Source organism: Musca autumnalis, unplaced genomic scaffold (genome assembly GCF_047663935.1).
Source record: "Musca autumnalis isolate F117 unplaced genomic scaffold, ASM4766393v1 scaffold_1, whole genome shotgun sequence".
Classification (NCBI taxonomy): Eukaryota; Metazoa; Arthropoda; class Insecta; order Diptera; family Muscidae; genus Musca; species Musca autumnalis.
This window is the reverse complement of record NW_027411644.1, coordinates 34,835,888-34,849,618: the sequence shown is the minus strand read 5'-3', so window position 1 is coordinate 34,849,618 and position 13,731 is coordinate 34,835,888. Positions and strand designations below refer to the sequence as shown.

The window sequence follows — 13,731 nt, the reverse complement described above, 5'->3', positions numbered from 1 at the left end:
TTTTTTTTCGCTACAGGAAGCCTATTCAGAATTTGCTGCCTTCTTCTATAATCCCTGTGGTGGCAAAGAAATCGCCGTTATTTGGAAACCCAATGCTTTTGAAGTGAAAGAATTTAAGGTGAATGAAGTGAATGGCTGTTCATTGGCTGCCCACGATCCAAAAAGGGTACAGGCTAAAAAGGAAACCCTAATAGAAGATTTCAAATTCATTCTCAAAGATTACTATATGCGTTTGGGTAGCGTTGAAACGGTTAAAAAGGCATCGGGCAACAAGTCGCCGGAATTTTCCAGTGCAATAAAAAAAGAAAAACAAAGATATTTTGCGGTGAAAGAAGAAAAGTCAACAAAGACACCAGCTGTGCCGTCGACGACTCAAAACAAAAAGATCACACCTACAAATGCCCCTGCAAAATCCTTCAACAAACCAAACAACAACAACAAGAAATTAAAGCAAAAACTTAAAAAGAAAGCCAAGAAATATTAGAAAATATAAGTAGTTTTTTTCGTTTATCCATAATTTTGTTGTATATACATAGTTAACGGAATTTTTTTAAATACATTTCCATATGTATGTATGTATGTTTTTAAGAAAAATATGATGCTGCAAGTTTCTTATGTCTTCTTTGTTCTCTGGCATCTTGACACCGTGAATGTGGAGAGGTCATCATCATTGATTCTTGGGTTTGTGTTGCACAAGAAAATGAAACCTTCTTGGGGCACACAGTGGGTTTGGACTTTAAACACTGGGAAGGTGGTTGTTTTTCAACACACACATTAAGATCAGCAGTTGAGGTGCCACGTGAATACGTAAAGGGAAACTGTAAATGTATGAAAGTGAATTATCTTAAGGAACTAAAGTAACTCTCATAAAGTTTCTTGAAAGAAATACCGTTATGTAGTGGAAAGGATTTTAAAAATTGCTCAAACAACCACGTCTATGGGACTGAAAAACCCGTCTTGGTTTGATTTTAGGACGCGCAGCTACCGGTTGTTGGCAGTCTACTTCACTCGGAGACCTTGAGGTCCATTGTGATCATCCTTAGAAAGGTTGTGTGTTGTGGTTGGTCTATTGTAGAGTTGTTGATGTATTGTTGTTCAGGTTGTGATGATGATAGATGCCGGTTTATAATCAAATTGTTGTGTGTGGTGACTGGTCTATTTGAGGTGATACATATACGGTGGTTGGTTTATTGCAGGTTTGTTGAAGTAGAGTGGTTTATTGTGGTTGATGTTATGCGTAATGTGTGTTTACTGGTTTGTTCTGAGGTGAAAAATACGGTGGTTGGTCTATTACTGGTTCTGTTGATGTAGAGTGGTTTGGTGTGATGGATGTGATGAATACTGGATATGGGTGTTTGGCTGCTGAGGTTGTGGTGGAGATGTTGATGTAGTGGAGTGGTGTACTGAGGATGTGGGTGTGTGCCCGCTGAAGGTGTTGTTGTTGTAGCAGCTTCTACAAGTATATGTAACTCTTTATTTTATTGATTCGGCTCTGCCTCCAGCTCCAAGCTCAGAAAGGACGCCACCTGAATTGGATTAGTCCAAAGAGAGAGAGGAGTTAAGTCAGTCGGGTTGGCTGGGCAGTTAAACAGGTGCTGCGTAGTATGCGGACCGGTGCCACATGCTGGGCAGATATTCCGCGTGCCATCAATCCTGGCCCAGTAAGAATTAAGGCGGCTGCACCAACCAGATCTAAGTTGCGCCAACACGACTCTTGTTTGTCTTGGCAGCTGCTGCTCTTCCGCTGCAACGGGTGGTGGATGCTCTTCGAGGACTATATTCACACTGTAGGCTGCCAGAGCCTCTGCAACCGCATCAGTATGAATGTCTCTTAAACCTGCCTGGTATGCACGTTGATCTAGAGGTTCTCTTTTATATCTTTGGACCTCTCTCTCTGGATCTCTATAATCCTCCCTTACTCGCCTGGGGGGTTCAGGCATATCCACCAGATGGTGATTTGGGTGGTCTTGCCTATAGCATCCAAGCAAGTACTGCATCGTCAACATCCTGTTGTGACGACTCACAGGAAGGATCTTTGTCTCCTCATGTAAATGGTCCACTGCAGACATGAGGTGACACCCTGTAGCTGTTCTCAGGGCAGCATTCTGACAGATTTGTAGTTTATCCCATTGCGTATCACTTACGTTAGCAAACCACGCTGGCGCCGCATAGCTTACCACAGACCGGCCTATCGCGTTGTATGTGGTTAACAAGGTTTCTTTATCCGCACCCCAAGTGCTGCCGGCTAGGGACTTGAGGACCTTGTTCCTGTTTCTCAGCTTATCGCAGATAACTGTAGTATGATGGTACGACTTATACATGCTATCGAATGTGACCCCTAGGACTTTGGGGTAGTTTGTGGTCGGAATAGTTGCACCGTCGACCTGCACATTCAGTGGGAGCTTCATTTGCGCCGTCCATGTGGTGAACAGTGTGGCTGTTGACTTAGTGGTGGATATTTTCATATTCCTCGCGTGGAAAAACTCCACAAGATCAATGAGATAGGCATTTAGCCTTTCACAAACGTTTCCGATATTGGGACCTGACGCCATGAGTGTACAATCATCCGCGTACGTAATTAACTCAATGCCGTCGGGAGGGCGTGGAATTGCAGAGAGGTAGAGGTTAAACAGTTCCGGAGATATCACCCCTCCTTGGGGAACTCCCTGCTTCACTCTACGGGGTTTGGACTTCCTGTCTCTGAATTCCACGTATGACTGGCGACCACACAAATAGTTGATGACCCAGCGTTTCAGACAAGGCCGGAGGGTAGTATTCTCGATATCCTCGAACAGCCTAGCATGGCTGACCGTATCAAACACTTCGGTCAGATCCAATGCTACCATCACTGTTCTGTGACATGGTTTGTCCTGGTTGAGCCCTCGTCCAATATATATGGAAATGGCGTGCAGTGCTGTTGTGGTACTGTGCTGCTTCCGGAACCCGTGTTGATGATCTGCAACTGGATAACACGTTCTGATGCTGGGGAGGAGTAATGCCTCGAGTATCTTTGCTACTGGTGATAGAAGCGAAATCGGCCTGTACGACTCACCTTTACTGGCATCTTTGCCAGGTTTCAGCAGCGGGACCACCCTGCCCATCTTCCAGGCATCGGGAACTATTAGGGTGGCTAGCGATAAGTTGAGGACCTTACTTAAATACTCGACTCCTGGGCCATCCAGCTGTTTTAGCATCACCATAGAAATTCCGTCAGGTCCAAGCGCTTTGGATGACTTTGCGCCTCGGATAACATCTGCAACACCATCTATCGTAAATTGTGGCGGTTCTTCTTCGGCTGGAAGAGATCGCAAAACACTTCTCTTCGCCCGGTCGCTATCGGGGTGCTCGATAAATTGTCGGCAGAAATAGCCAGCGCACCTCTTCGGATCTGTCACAGCCACGCCGTTAAACGTGACAGATGTCCGATCGTCTCTCCTACCAGGGTTCGATAGCGCCTTAACCGTTGTCCACAATTTATTACAGCCGGCTCCAATGTTGCAGCACTTCAGATGTTCTAGCCACTTTTCCTCTTGTGTTCACTGACTAATCTATTGACTTCCATTGTCAGTTCCCTGACTCTGGGGTCGTTAGGGTTCGTACGGCGAAGCTCATCACGCTCATTAGCTAATCCCGTCGCCTCTGCTGGGAAATTTGGTCTTATTTCAGGTATTCGACCAGCAGGGATAAAGCGAGCGGCTGCAGCAGTGATGATGTCTCGGAACTTCCTCTCTGCTACCCGAACATCAGAGGGACTGGGCAGTTCTCTGAAGCGTTGATTAGTGAACTCTCTGAAACCTTGCCAATCCGCTTTTCCATGATTAATGAAAGTGCGGCGTTCAGAGGTTATGAAGTCTGGTGGTCTGTTTATGGAGATGAGGATTGGGAGATGGTCCGACCCAAGAGAAATGACGGGTTGCCATGTCACGTCATTCGTCAGACCAGGTGACACGATGGATATGTCAGGCGAACTGTGGCAGTCTCCTCTAATCCTGGTGGGTGCGTCCTCGTTCGGAGTGCAGAATGTGGAGCTATCTATTTGCTCAGCCAGATCTGTACCTCTCTGGTCATTTCCTAGAGCTGAATGCCATAACTCGTGATGTGCATTAAAATCCCCTAGGACCAGCCGGTTATCACCTCGCAACAGAGGCCTGATGTTAGGCAAATAACGCGGGGCACAGCTATTGACCGGCGGGATATACACATTCAACAGTTCTATCTCGGCGGATCCACACCTTACCGCTACCTCCATACACTCCAAGTATGGGTCACTAGAGTCTAGCTCAGGCGAGATAGGTCTGTACTGGACAGACTGGTGCAGTAGGAATGCAAGCCCTCCACCCCCGCTTCTCGTACGATCCTGGCGAAGAACGTTGTATCCATCACAACTCCGAAGACTGCAGTTGTTGCTCAGCTTCGTTTCCTGGATCCCCGCGACTATGATATTTCTCCGACTCATAAAGTCCACGATCTCATTGATCTTGGTTCGAAGACCATCGCAGTTAAACTGCAAGAATGTCACATCTTCAGGAACTGGGACATGTTGATGATGAAGACTCACTGGGGTTTATATTGGCGCAGCACGAGGCAACATAAACCCTGTCGTAATACTCCCTCAGGTAGGTGAGGCCTGAACAGTTTCTGAAATGCACCCATCCTTGACACCCGTTGCATCTCATAGACACCGACCTATGGTGGATGAGACGTTGACAAACGGTGCAGAACCATGGCCCGGGGTTAATCTCATTCCCGGCACGGACCAAAAGAATCCGGAGCAGGCATTCCGGGACATGCCGCTCCCAAAATAAAAATAAAGACGAACACGAACAAGTAGTTGCTGAGGTGACGGCCCCTGGCCGAGAAGATGGTTCTTCGGGTCAATCCGGTACATAGAACCGGCCGTCGTGGGATTGGCTGAAGGTGTAGTTTATAGTTGTGCCGATTTCTATCCCCTTTGCGAAGAAGAATAAAAACGTAATTGATTAGTTTTGTTTGCCAAGCCAAGTAAGATTTTTGGAAAATTGGTATATGTAGATGGGGCCTATGCCGGAGAAGAAAGTCAGAGTATTTATCTCACTTCTACCGAAGAATCGATGTCTCCTCGTGAGTAGCGAGGGGCACCTACATAGTAGATGTTCGACCGTCTCTGTTTCTTCTGGGTCTTGACATAGCCTACAATAGTCTACACTATTGTTGTTCCATGTTATGACTGGTAATGAGTCCTACAATGGTCTTTATCCCTAACTTATTTAGTGAAAAGAGAGAATTGGTTCTAGATTGAGAGTAGCTGGGCCAGATTGCCTTGGATACCTTACAACCAGGTTCCGTTTGCCATCTTTGCCCTGCCTTCTCAAGAAAGAAACCGCGAAGTTTACGGATGTAGTAGCACACTGGTGGTCTGGTAGATGACTCAAGTGGTAAGTCAATCGACTGAGAGCCACCCCGTGCTAGTGCATCCGCCTCTTCGTTTCCCTCTATATCACTGTGTCCTGGAACCCAGCAAAGTCCAACGATATCACACGTACTTCAAGCAGAGCGTTTTTGCATTCGAGGATAGCTTTTGAATTTATGGTCCATGACTTGAGGGCCTTAAGGGCCGCTTGACTATCGACAAAAATAGTCACCGGTCCTTTGAGGCTGCTCCCAAGTTCTTTGACCAACTCCACTGCTTTCTTTATTGCAAAAATCTCTGCCTGAAAAACGCTGCAGTTATCGTTGAGTTTGAAGGATTGCTTAATTTGTGGGTTTCGGCACCTGTGCCATCCTCCATCTTGGAGCCGTCTGTATAGATGGCCAGACCGCCAAGAGGAGGGCTACCACTAGACCAGGCATCCCTGCTTATTTCCAATTATTACGTTAATTTGGTTGAAGTTGAGTACAGTGGGTATATAATCACTGACGCCATTGGATCCACTAAACTCAAGTAATTCGGTGAAAGGGGAGAGGACCTTTGCATGTCCAGATCGTGAACACTGCCACACACCCGACTCTCTAAGCCTGAAAGCCGTCCTCGCCGCCTGAAAGTGGATAGTGATGTCCAGAGGTTGGAGATCAAGTATCACATTCGGGGCGGCTTAAGGTGTGCTTCCGATGGCACTAGAGATTAGCAGAGATGCGGCTCTTTGAACACTAGATAGTTTGGACAGAAGTGCACTGTTCCCGAGAGCATGCCACCAGACAAGCCCGCCATAGGTAAGAATGGGGAGAACCACGGTATCATGCAGCCAGTGTAAGATCTTTGGTCTGAGACCCCAACTTTTACCAATGGAGTTCTTGCAGGAATAGAGTGCCATAAAACCTCTCTTAGCCCTCTCCTCAGTGTTCCTTTTCCAATATAGACGTTGGTCCAGGATAACGCCAAGGTATTTGGCTTCCGATGAAAGTTTTAGGGCAACACCGTCCAGCTTTGGTAACGAGAAATCGGGATTTTTGCGCTTCTTCGTGTAGAGTACGAGCTCTGTCTTTGCTGGATTTACACCAAGTCCATTGGCGCGAACCCAGCGAGACAGCTAGACTAAAGCAGGTTGCATAAGGTCTGATATGGTCGGCAACAACATCGTCAGCGTAGGCTACCACCTTCGTCCTTAGCTGGTTGAATTTCACAAGAATTTCGTTTATTACAAGGAGACAGAGAAGGGGTGATAAAACTCCTCCTTGAGGCGTACCCCTGCAAACCTTTTTCCTTACGGAACTCTCTCCTAGATGGGAGTTGATGATTCTGCTCTTCAGCATCTCATCAAGCGATTGTGATCCGGCTGTCTTAGGTGTGGATGCCTTGGCACCTACAGCTGTAACTGCTACAAGTGCAGAAAATTCAATCCGAAATATAGTTGACGAACCGGCAAAATTCCAAAGGACAACGCTTTAGCCATAACTGGTGTAAATCAGTCCACGGCTGACAGGACCGTAGTTTTGGGCAGGGACGACCTACACGGAAATCTCAAAGTGATTGGAGACAGAGTAGGAAACTCCTTGACCAACTGGAGAGACTTGTTCCAACCATGCCACCAAAGGACATGGTAAATAATCTCACCCTCACTGACGACCAACTGGACATTACGATGATCCCAGCTGAGTCAACTAGGAGGTCTGATGATGACATGTCCACTGACGATGATGTGGCCGAAGAGGTTGTGGACCTAGGTTCGCAATCCCCAACAAATCTGATCCAGTCTGGTCCTGTATCGGCACCCGCCGATACTAAGCTTCGGAGGCAGATTGCTACTGAGTCAATGGATGTTGATGGAGAATCTAAAGAGGATCCATCAACAGCTACTGACTCTAAGTCGATGATGGCCAACGATGAGGAATCAACCGAAACTCCAACAAGTCTCCAGCCTGCGTTGGGGAATCCAAGGAGACTTCATCGACGGACAACAACTTAACTTGCAATATCCCCCAAAGAGGCTGCAGATACGAGCCACTATAAACTTGCGATTTCGTATCTGCGCAAGTTCGTGGGAAGGGACGCGAACTCGCATTCAAAGAGGGAGATTACTTTCATCAAGAGTAAGCTCAAGTACGTTAGGAAGTTCGAAAGAACATATCCTAACGCACCCAGATGCGAACTCTTGGTTGAAAAATCTTCCTCCCAGACCCTGTCGCTGCTTCAGCCAAAGACTCGAAAGAGACTGTGGTGACAAGCAAAAAAGTGGAGGTGAAGCCTGCTGCTTCTGGCAGTAAGGTGGAACCTAAAGCTGTTCCGAAGCCGAATCCGGATCAGAAAGGACTGGAAAAGGATAAGGGGCATAATCCGACACCAAAAGACTCTCGTAAGGGTAGTCAACTGGGGAAGGTGACTGTCCCCAAATCCGGATGCTACCCCAACTGACGAGGGTAAAACGGAGGAACAAAAGGTTTATGAGACCCGCGCAAGCTGTTCGGGAGTGACGACGCGAGGAGAAGGCCCACAGCCTTCGCCAAAGAAGACGATGATCTCCCAGGCGGTCAACACGGCGGACTCCTATGCTGGCGTTCTTGATCGCAAAGCCAAGGGAAGTAGCACCAGTACTGAGAAGGCGTCCACCTCCTCGGGAAAAGCTGCTACCAAGGCCCGTGATCAAAGACGTAGGAAACCCTACGCCAAAACGGCCACAGTGGCAACCGATGATGATCTCCTGGTTGCAATCATCGACAGAGCTGACCCCTTCGGGAAAATCAGCGAAAGTCACTGGTTGCTCTTCGAGACTCGTCTTCGTAGAGCCATTGTGTCCACTGAGGTAGATCAGGGTGACCGTCAGTTTGGCGGTGCCTTCCTTCAGAAGGGAGTTAAGGTCATCAAATGTCTCAACAGGAGCTCGCAAGAGTACCTTAAGAAGACCGTTAATGGCTTTAACGACCTTTTGGAGGGGGCAAAAATTGCTGCGGTCTCTGTAGCGGAGATTCCATCAAGGAAGGTATTCCCAGCATGGCTTCCCCCACCTCCCGTGGACAAGGAACTTCTGCTGAGGATGCTGGAGCTCCAGAACCCAGATCTCCTTATTAAGGACTGGACTGTCATAAGTCTAAACCCTCGTAAGGAGAATGTAGGGATGGACGTAAAGATGGCGATAGACTCCTCAGGAGAGGAGTATCTCAAGGTTCGTGAGGGAAAACTGAATTTTGGTTCAGGATGGGTTCGGTTTCGACTGAGTCCACCACCTCGTGAAACTCAGTAGGAGTAGATAGGGGCAGGTGCTACGCATTTTGCAGATTAATCTGCATCATTGAAAAGCAGCTGCCGCCGAACTAAGTTTTAATACTGACCTTAAACTGAATTGAAGGGCAAAAGTGTTGTAATTTTGTGGATCAGGTACCTGAAGGAAGAAATAACAGTCTGGCGGGTGTCACTATCGATAGTTATGATGCCCGTCAGTTAATTAAGGCCAACATACGATCATCTAGTGAGTTTTGGGGCATTATCCCTGGCTGTAAACAGGACCATAAGAAGTACATTTGGTAATAATTTCAAAGCGATCATCGAGAAGCTTTTAAACTGCATTTCATCGAAAATTTTGAAGCTTTCCGGAACTTGATGTACATTTGAAAGGAATTTTACCGGCCAAATCGAATACTCAATTTGCAAGCTATCGCGTTCATCAGTCATTTTTGTTGATCTCCTACGAATTAGAGATTCCTTATTGCCGAGGTGTCAGGCGAACGCGTGCCTATCGGTGTTCCAAGGGTTGCAGTTAGGCTACCAACTGTATTAGAATGGAGTAGTTAAGGGAGTGAAGAAGCCAAACCCGAAGGCCAAGAGATTCAACCCGAGCGTGGATTCCCAACCTTCCACCTTCTTTGCACGCTACCAACTGCCTAAAGAATATCCTCCACCTAATGAATCCCTACCGAACGTCTATAAACATGCTCTCCATGTCGTCTATAAACACGCCATCCAGGTCGTCTATAAAGACTCCCTCCTGGTCGTCTATAAAGACACCCTCCTGGTCGTCTATAAAGACTCTCTCCTGGTCGTTTATAAAGACTCCCTCCTGGTCGTCTATAAAGACTCCCTCCTGGTCGTCTACAAAGACACCCTCCTGGTCGTCTATAAAGACTCCCTCCTGGTCGTCTACAAAGACTCCCTCCTGGTCGTCTACAAAGACTCCCTCCTGGTCGTCTATAAAGACTCCCTCCTGGTCGTCTACAAAGACTCCCTCCTGGTCGTCTATAAAGACTCCCTCCTGGTCGTCTATAAAGACTCCCTCCTGGTCGTCTACAAAGACACCCTCCTGGTCGTCTATAAAGACTCCCTCCTGGTCGTCTACAAAGACTCCCTCCTGGTCGTCTATAAAGACTCCCTCCTGGTCGTCTACAAAGACTCCATTCAGCTCGTCTATAAAGACTCCCTTCAGCTCGTCTATAAAGACTCCCTTCAGCTCGTCCATAAAGACCCCCTTCAGCTCGTCTATAGAGACTCCCTTCAGCTCGTCTATAAAGACTCCATTCAGCTCGTCTATAAAGCCTACCTCCAACTCTTCTATAAAGACTCTCTCCAACACGTCCATAAAGACTTCTTCCAGATCATCTATAAAGACCTCCAAGACTCCCTTCAGCTCGTCTATAAAGACTCCCTTCAGCTCGTCTATAAAGACTCCCTTCAGCTCGTCTATAAAGATTCCCTTCAGCTCGTCTATAAAGACTCCCTTCAGCTCGTCTATAAAGACTCCTTTCAGCTCGTCTATAAAGACTCCCTGCTGGTCGTCTATAAAGACTCCCTGCTCGTCGTCTATAAAGACTCCCTGCTCGTCGTCTATAAAGACTCCCTCCTGGTCGTCTATAGACTTTTTACCCGAAGTTGTCACTAAATTTCGGAAAATATTCATAAAAAATCAATGTCCTAAGCAATTTCTTTGTAACAATACTTACAGGCACTTGCCTTGCCGAATTATTATTACATCTATCCCATTTCAACTGTTCTTCTATCGAACATCTTCCTCCACCACCACCACCAGAAGATACATCCATTGGTTGGGGATATATATCGCAGGGTTTCGTTGATGATGAAATAATTTTTGCACAACCTTTTTGCAAAAGTTGATAGAGATATTCTGCCATCATGGGTTCAATGGCAATGGGATAGCCATTTTGATTTAATTTTTGAAAACTTATCAAACGGACATCTTCAATTCGGCGCATATCTTGTTGTATGGCAATAAACGGTTCATTGTCAACAACAAAGTGGACTAAAGGACAGCAAAAAGAAGAGGGAATGGATACATGTAAAATAAAAGAGGGAACAAATTGAATACTCTACCAGCTGGCGGGAAAAATCTGAAATTTTTTTTAATTGTAAGTTATTTCTAAGTAGCCTGCCTTCGGCCGGGTAATTGAGACTTTCTCCTATGGGCACGGGAACAAAATTTTTTATTTATTTTTTTTCTTACTTTAACAAGGGAATTTTCGGAACTTCAGAGGCCCATATCTCGGGAAGTATGGACTTCCCCCCAACAAACTTTATATTTTTGTAATCAGGACGTAAAGAACTACCTGTGGTAAACATTTCAGATTTATCCGCCAGCTGGTAGAGTATTCAATTTATGCCTAAAAGAGAACGGCTGGAAATTATTGCACTTACCAAAAGTGGGAGCCAAAGTCTCCTCAGATATGTGCACAATTTTTTTAGTTGAAGGTGGGGGAGGAGGAGGATACATATTTTGCAATTTTTAAAACGGAAATAAAAATTTAAAAGTTTACCCAAAAATTTAGAAAAAAAAAAACAATTTGTGTGTTTATTTTATTTTCGAATTTTGTTTTGTAATGACATATTGTTCTCTCCTAACTTTATATAAACATTTTACCCGGTTACCACACCGATTAGGTTCTTATACCCTCCAATTTAATACCTAAATTTTCTTCCTTTACTGGTGTTGCCGTTGTTGAGCTTTCGCCATCCTTCAAACCAAAGTCGGGATAAAGTTTAGCCACCTGGCCAATTGGAGTGCATAAACGTCCTGAGAAATCTGTTCGCTTGTTGCACTGGGAACGCTCAGCGCTGGCTACTATATCAAATAGTGATCTTTGTCCAACATTGCTAAAGCTACGCTTTGTGGCCTTGTGTCCAGTGCCGGAAGAGCTGGTTTCCATGGAATGTGGCGGAGACAGCGGAGAATCTGTTGTTGCTCTTATAATATTCTTACCACTTGGATCTCCTACAAAAGAGGGTCACATTAAACAAAGTATTTAAACAAAAATAAATACAAAGTTCTCACTTGTGCCATCCAATTCCGACTTGACTGTAGCATCACCACAGGCCGCCCTAACATTTTGTATATTTTCCAATATAACCTTGTGATATGGCGTGGAGGCGTAACTCTTAATAATCACTTCTAGTTCAGCACAAAATAGCTTATACTGATCCACTTTTTTGTGGCCTTTAATTCTGAAAACAAAAAAAAAAAAATGATCATTCAAAGCAAAGAAATTTTGTACATTGAAAATTCTATTTACCTATTGGCATTTAAGTTGGAAAATGGCAACAACTCCCTCCTGGTCGATGCTGTATAGAGATCATAAATATTTTGTTGACACTGGATCTCATCGGTTTTATCCATATCTTCCTTGGCAATTTTACGCAAAAAATTGGACAACCATGGCAGGGAACGTTGCAGATTAAACACAATTGTTGTAGACAGTGTGAGGGGGAAGTATAAAGATCGTTTGTATAGCCTTTCCCGGGAAATATTTAAATTATCCTCAGGTTTTGCCTTGGTTTTTAGCGGCACCAGACGATGACCTTTTATAAACGAAGCAAAATCTGCAATACGATAATCGGTAATGCGTCCACCAGGTCCCTCTGATATGGAGGGAGGATCTTCAAGACAGGATCGGGTAATTTGCAAGGCATGTATAAAAATTTCTCCACCACGGGCCGAAAGCAAGTGGCTAGTTGTCTTACCACCAGTTTTCCTATGAATCCCCGCCTTAACGTTAAAAAGGCAAAAGTACAAACTTAATTTCAAATTGGCCTTACCTTGGCATTTCCAAAAGCACCGAACGACCATTTAGCAAGAAATTAATAAGACAAGATGAAGGACGGCTGGTAACATCAACTGGCGTAACCCTATGTTGTGCCAAGCAAGGGGGGCAGGCTGACATATCCGATGCTCCACAGCCACGAGGTGTACACCATTTCAATGTCACCGTTTCATATTCCGCACCCTCTTTTATGCTAGTGGGTAGCAGGGCTTCATTACCACAAATTGCCGTATGGGCATTGCGAGCATGCAAAATTTCCACATCATAATTTGCACTTGAATTGGCATTTTGTTCTTCCTACAAAGAGAAATTTTAAAAACGTTCTTCACAACACCTACCCATCCTAAGCATACCTTACCTTCATTGGTATCCCTGTGACAGTTGTACTGGCCAAATCATAATGACTCATTATGAGATGTGTCAACTTGTTAGATATCTCCGGAGCAATGGTTGTATGAATTTCTGTGGACAAACAAGGCGATAGTTCCATTTTAACTCTATTCGTGACCAGGGTTTCCATATTCATGGGCACCATATTGATAATAACCAAATGACAATGATCAATGGGCAGAATTTTTTTCTGGGCCATGGCCACGGTGTTCTGTTGTATTAGAACATTATGAAAAATATCTTCCAAACTTTTCATGCTTGGATTATCGCGGGCAGATGTAATACATATCACCCTACCCTTGTTGGGTATTTTCTCAATACCACCACCTCCAGCACTTTCAAGACCCTGCATTAGAGCCAATTGTTGTTCCGTTGGTTCAGCCAATGCTTCTATGGCTGCCCTAAGACCATGTATCACAGAATAGTCTGATGACTGGGGTGTATTTCGTTGTGGAACTCCCACCAGAGCCATCGCATTCAAAACATGCGACATATTTTGTGTTGCAAACTTCCATGTATTCACAATATGGGCCGCCGTGTCACTAACAATGAATCTAATTAATTTGCCACGAGGAAACAGATCCCACACAATTCGACAATATTCAATGGATGATTCCACCGAAGATGTCCACAGACTTTTACTAAATTGTAGATTTTGTTGTGATGCTGCCGGCAGAGGATCCGAAGGATTGTTTGATTTCCCCTTTAGAAAATCAAGTGGTATATAATCTTCACTGGATATACTGAAGTATTGTGTGTGGTCCAATACGAAGATGGTCTTTTGGTTTATATCGTACATTTTTCTCACAAAATTAAAACATGCAACAATTTTTGAGCGTTGAATGGAATGCACCACAATAAACAAAAGAAAACAGCTGATCGCTGATG

General features: G+C 45.1%; 3 protein-coding genes across 3 annotated transcripts in view; 1 reads left to right on the top strand and 2 right to left on the bottom strand.

Moving 5' to 3' along the window:
* Mat89Ba (nucleolar protein 6 Mat89Ba) overlaps nt 1-594 on the top strand; it is a 22,482-nt gene extending 21,888 nt beyond the window's left edge. The window contains exon 8 of the mRNA XM_073972372.1: nt 17-594. Within this exon, the coding sequence (XP_073828473.1) occupies nt 17-484 (468 nt within the window). The 3' untranslated portion in view covers nt 485-594. The remainder of the gene's footprint in view (nt 1-16) is intronic.
* Mst89B lies at nt 503-11,234 on the bottom strand. The gene is made up of 3 exons (XM_073972390.1): nt 11,054-11,234; nt 10,345-10,661; nt 503-818 (listed from the first exon to the last, which is right to left on the bottom strand). The coding sequence occupies exons 1-3, from the start codon at nt 11,127-11,129 to the stop codon at nt 585-587; spliced, it is 627 nt and encodes a 208-aa protein (XP_073828491.1). The 5' UTR covers nt 11,130-11,234; the 3' UTR covers nt 503-584.
* asun (integrator complex subunit 13 asun) lies at nt 11,199-13,731 on the bottom strand. The gene is made up of 5 exons (XM_073972382.1): nt 12,812-13,731; nt 12,449-12,750; nt 11,926-12,384; nt 11,688-11,857; nt 11,199-11,627 (listed from the first exon to the last, which is right to left on the bottom strand). The coding sequence occupies exons 1-5, from the start codon at nt 13,640-13,642 to the stop codon at nt 11,293-11,295; spliced, it is 2,097 nt and encodes a 698-aa protein (XP_073828483.1). The 5' UTR covers nt 13,643-13,731; the 3' UTR covers nt 11,199-11,292.

Excerpts from the sequence above, each read along its gene's own strand:
- Mst89B (XM_073972390.1), bottom strand. The coding sequence starts at position 11,129 with ATGTATCCTCCTCCTCCCCCACCTTCAACTAAAAAAATTGTGCACATA. Across the intron at positions 10,662-11,053 it reads GACTTTGGCTCCCACTTTTG|TCCACTTTGTTGTTGACAAT; the intron begins GTAAGTGCAATA and ends GCTGTCCTTTAG. Across the intron at positions 819-10,344 it reads ATTCGGCAAGGCAAGTGCCT|TTTCCCTTTACGTATTCACG; the intron begins GTAAGTATTGTT and ends ATACATTTACAG.
- asun (XM_073972382.1), bottom strand. The coding sequence starts at position 13,642 with ATGTACGATATAAACCAAAAGACCATCTTCGTATTGGACCACACACAA. Across the intron at positions 12,751-12,811 it reads TCACAGGGATACCAATGAAG|GAAGAACAAAATGCCAATTC; the intron begins GTAAGGTATGCT and ends TTCTCTTTGTAG. Across the intron at positions 11,858-11,925 it reads TCCAACTTAAATGCCAATAG|AATTAAAGGCCACAAAAAAG; the intron begins GTAAATAGAATT and ends TTTTGTTTTCAG.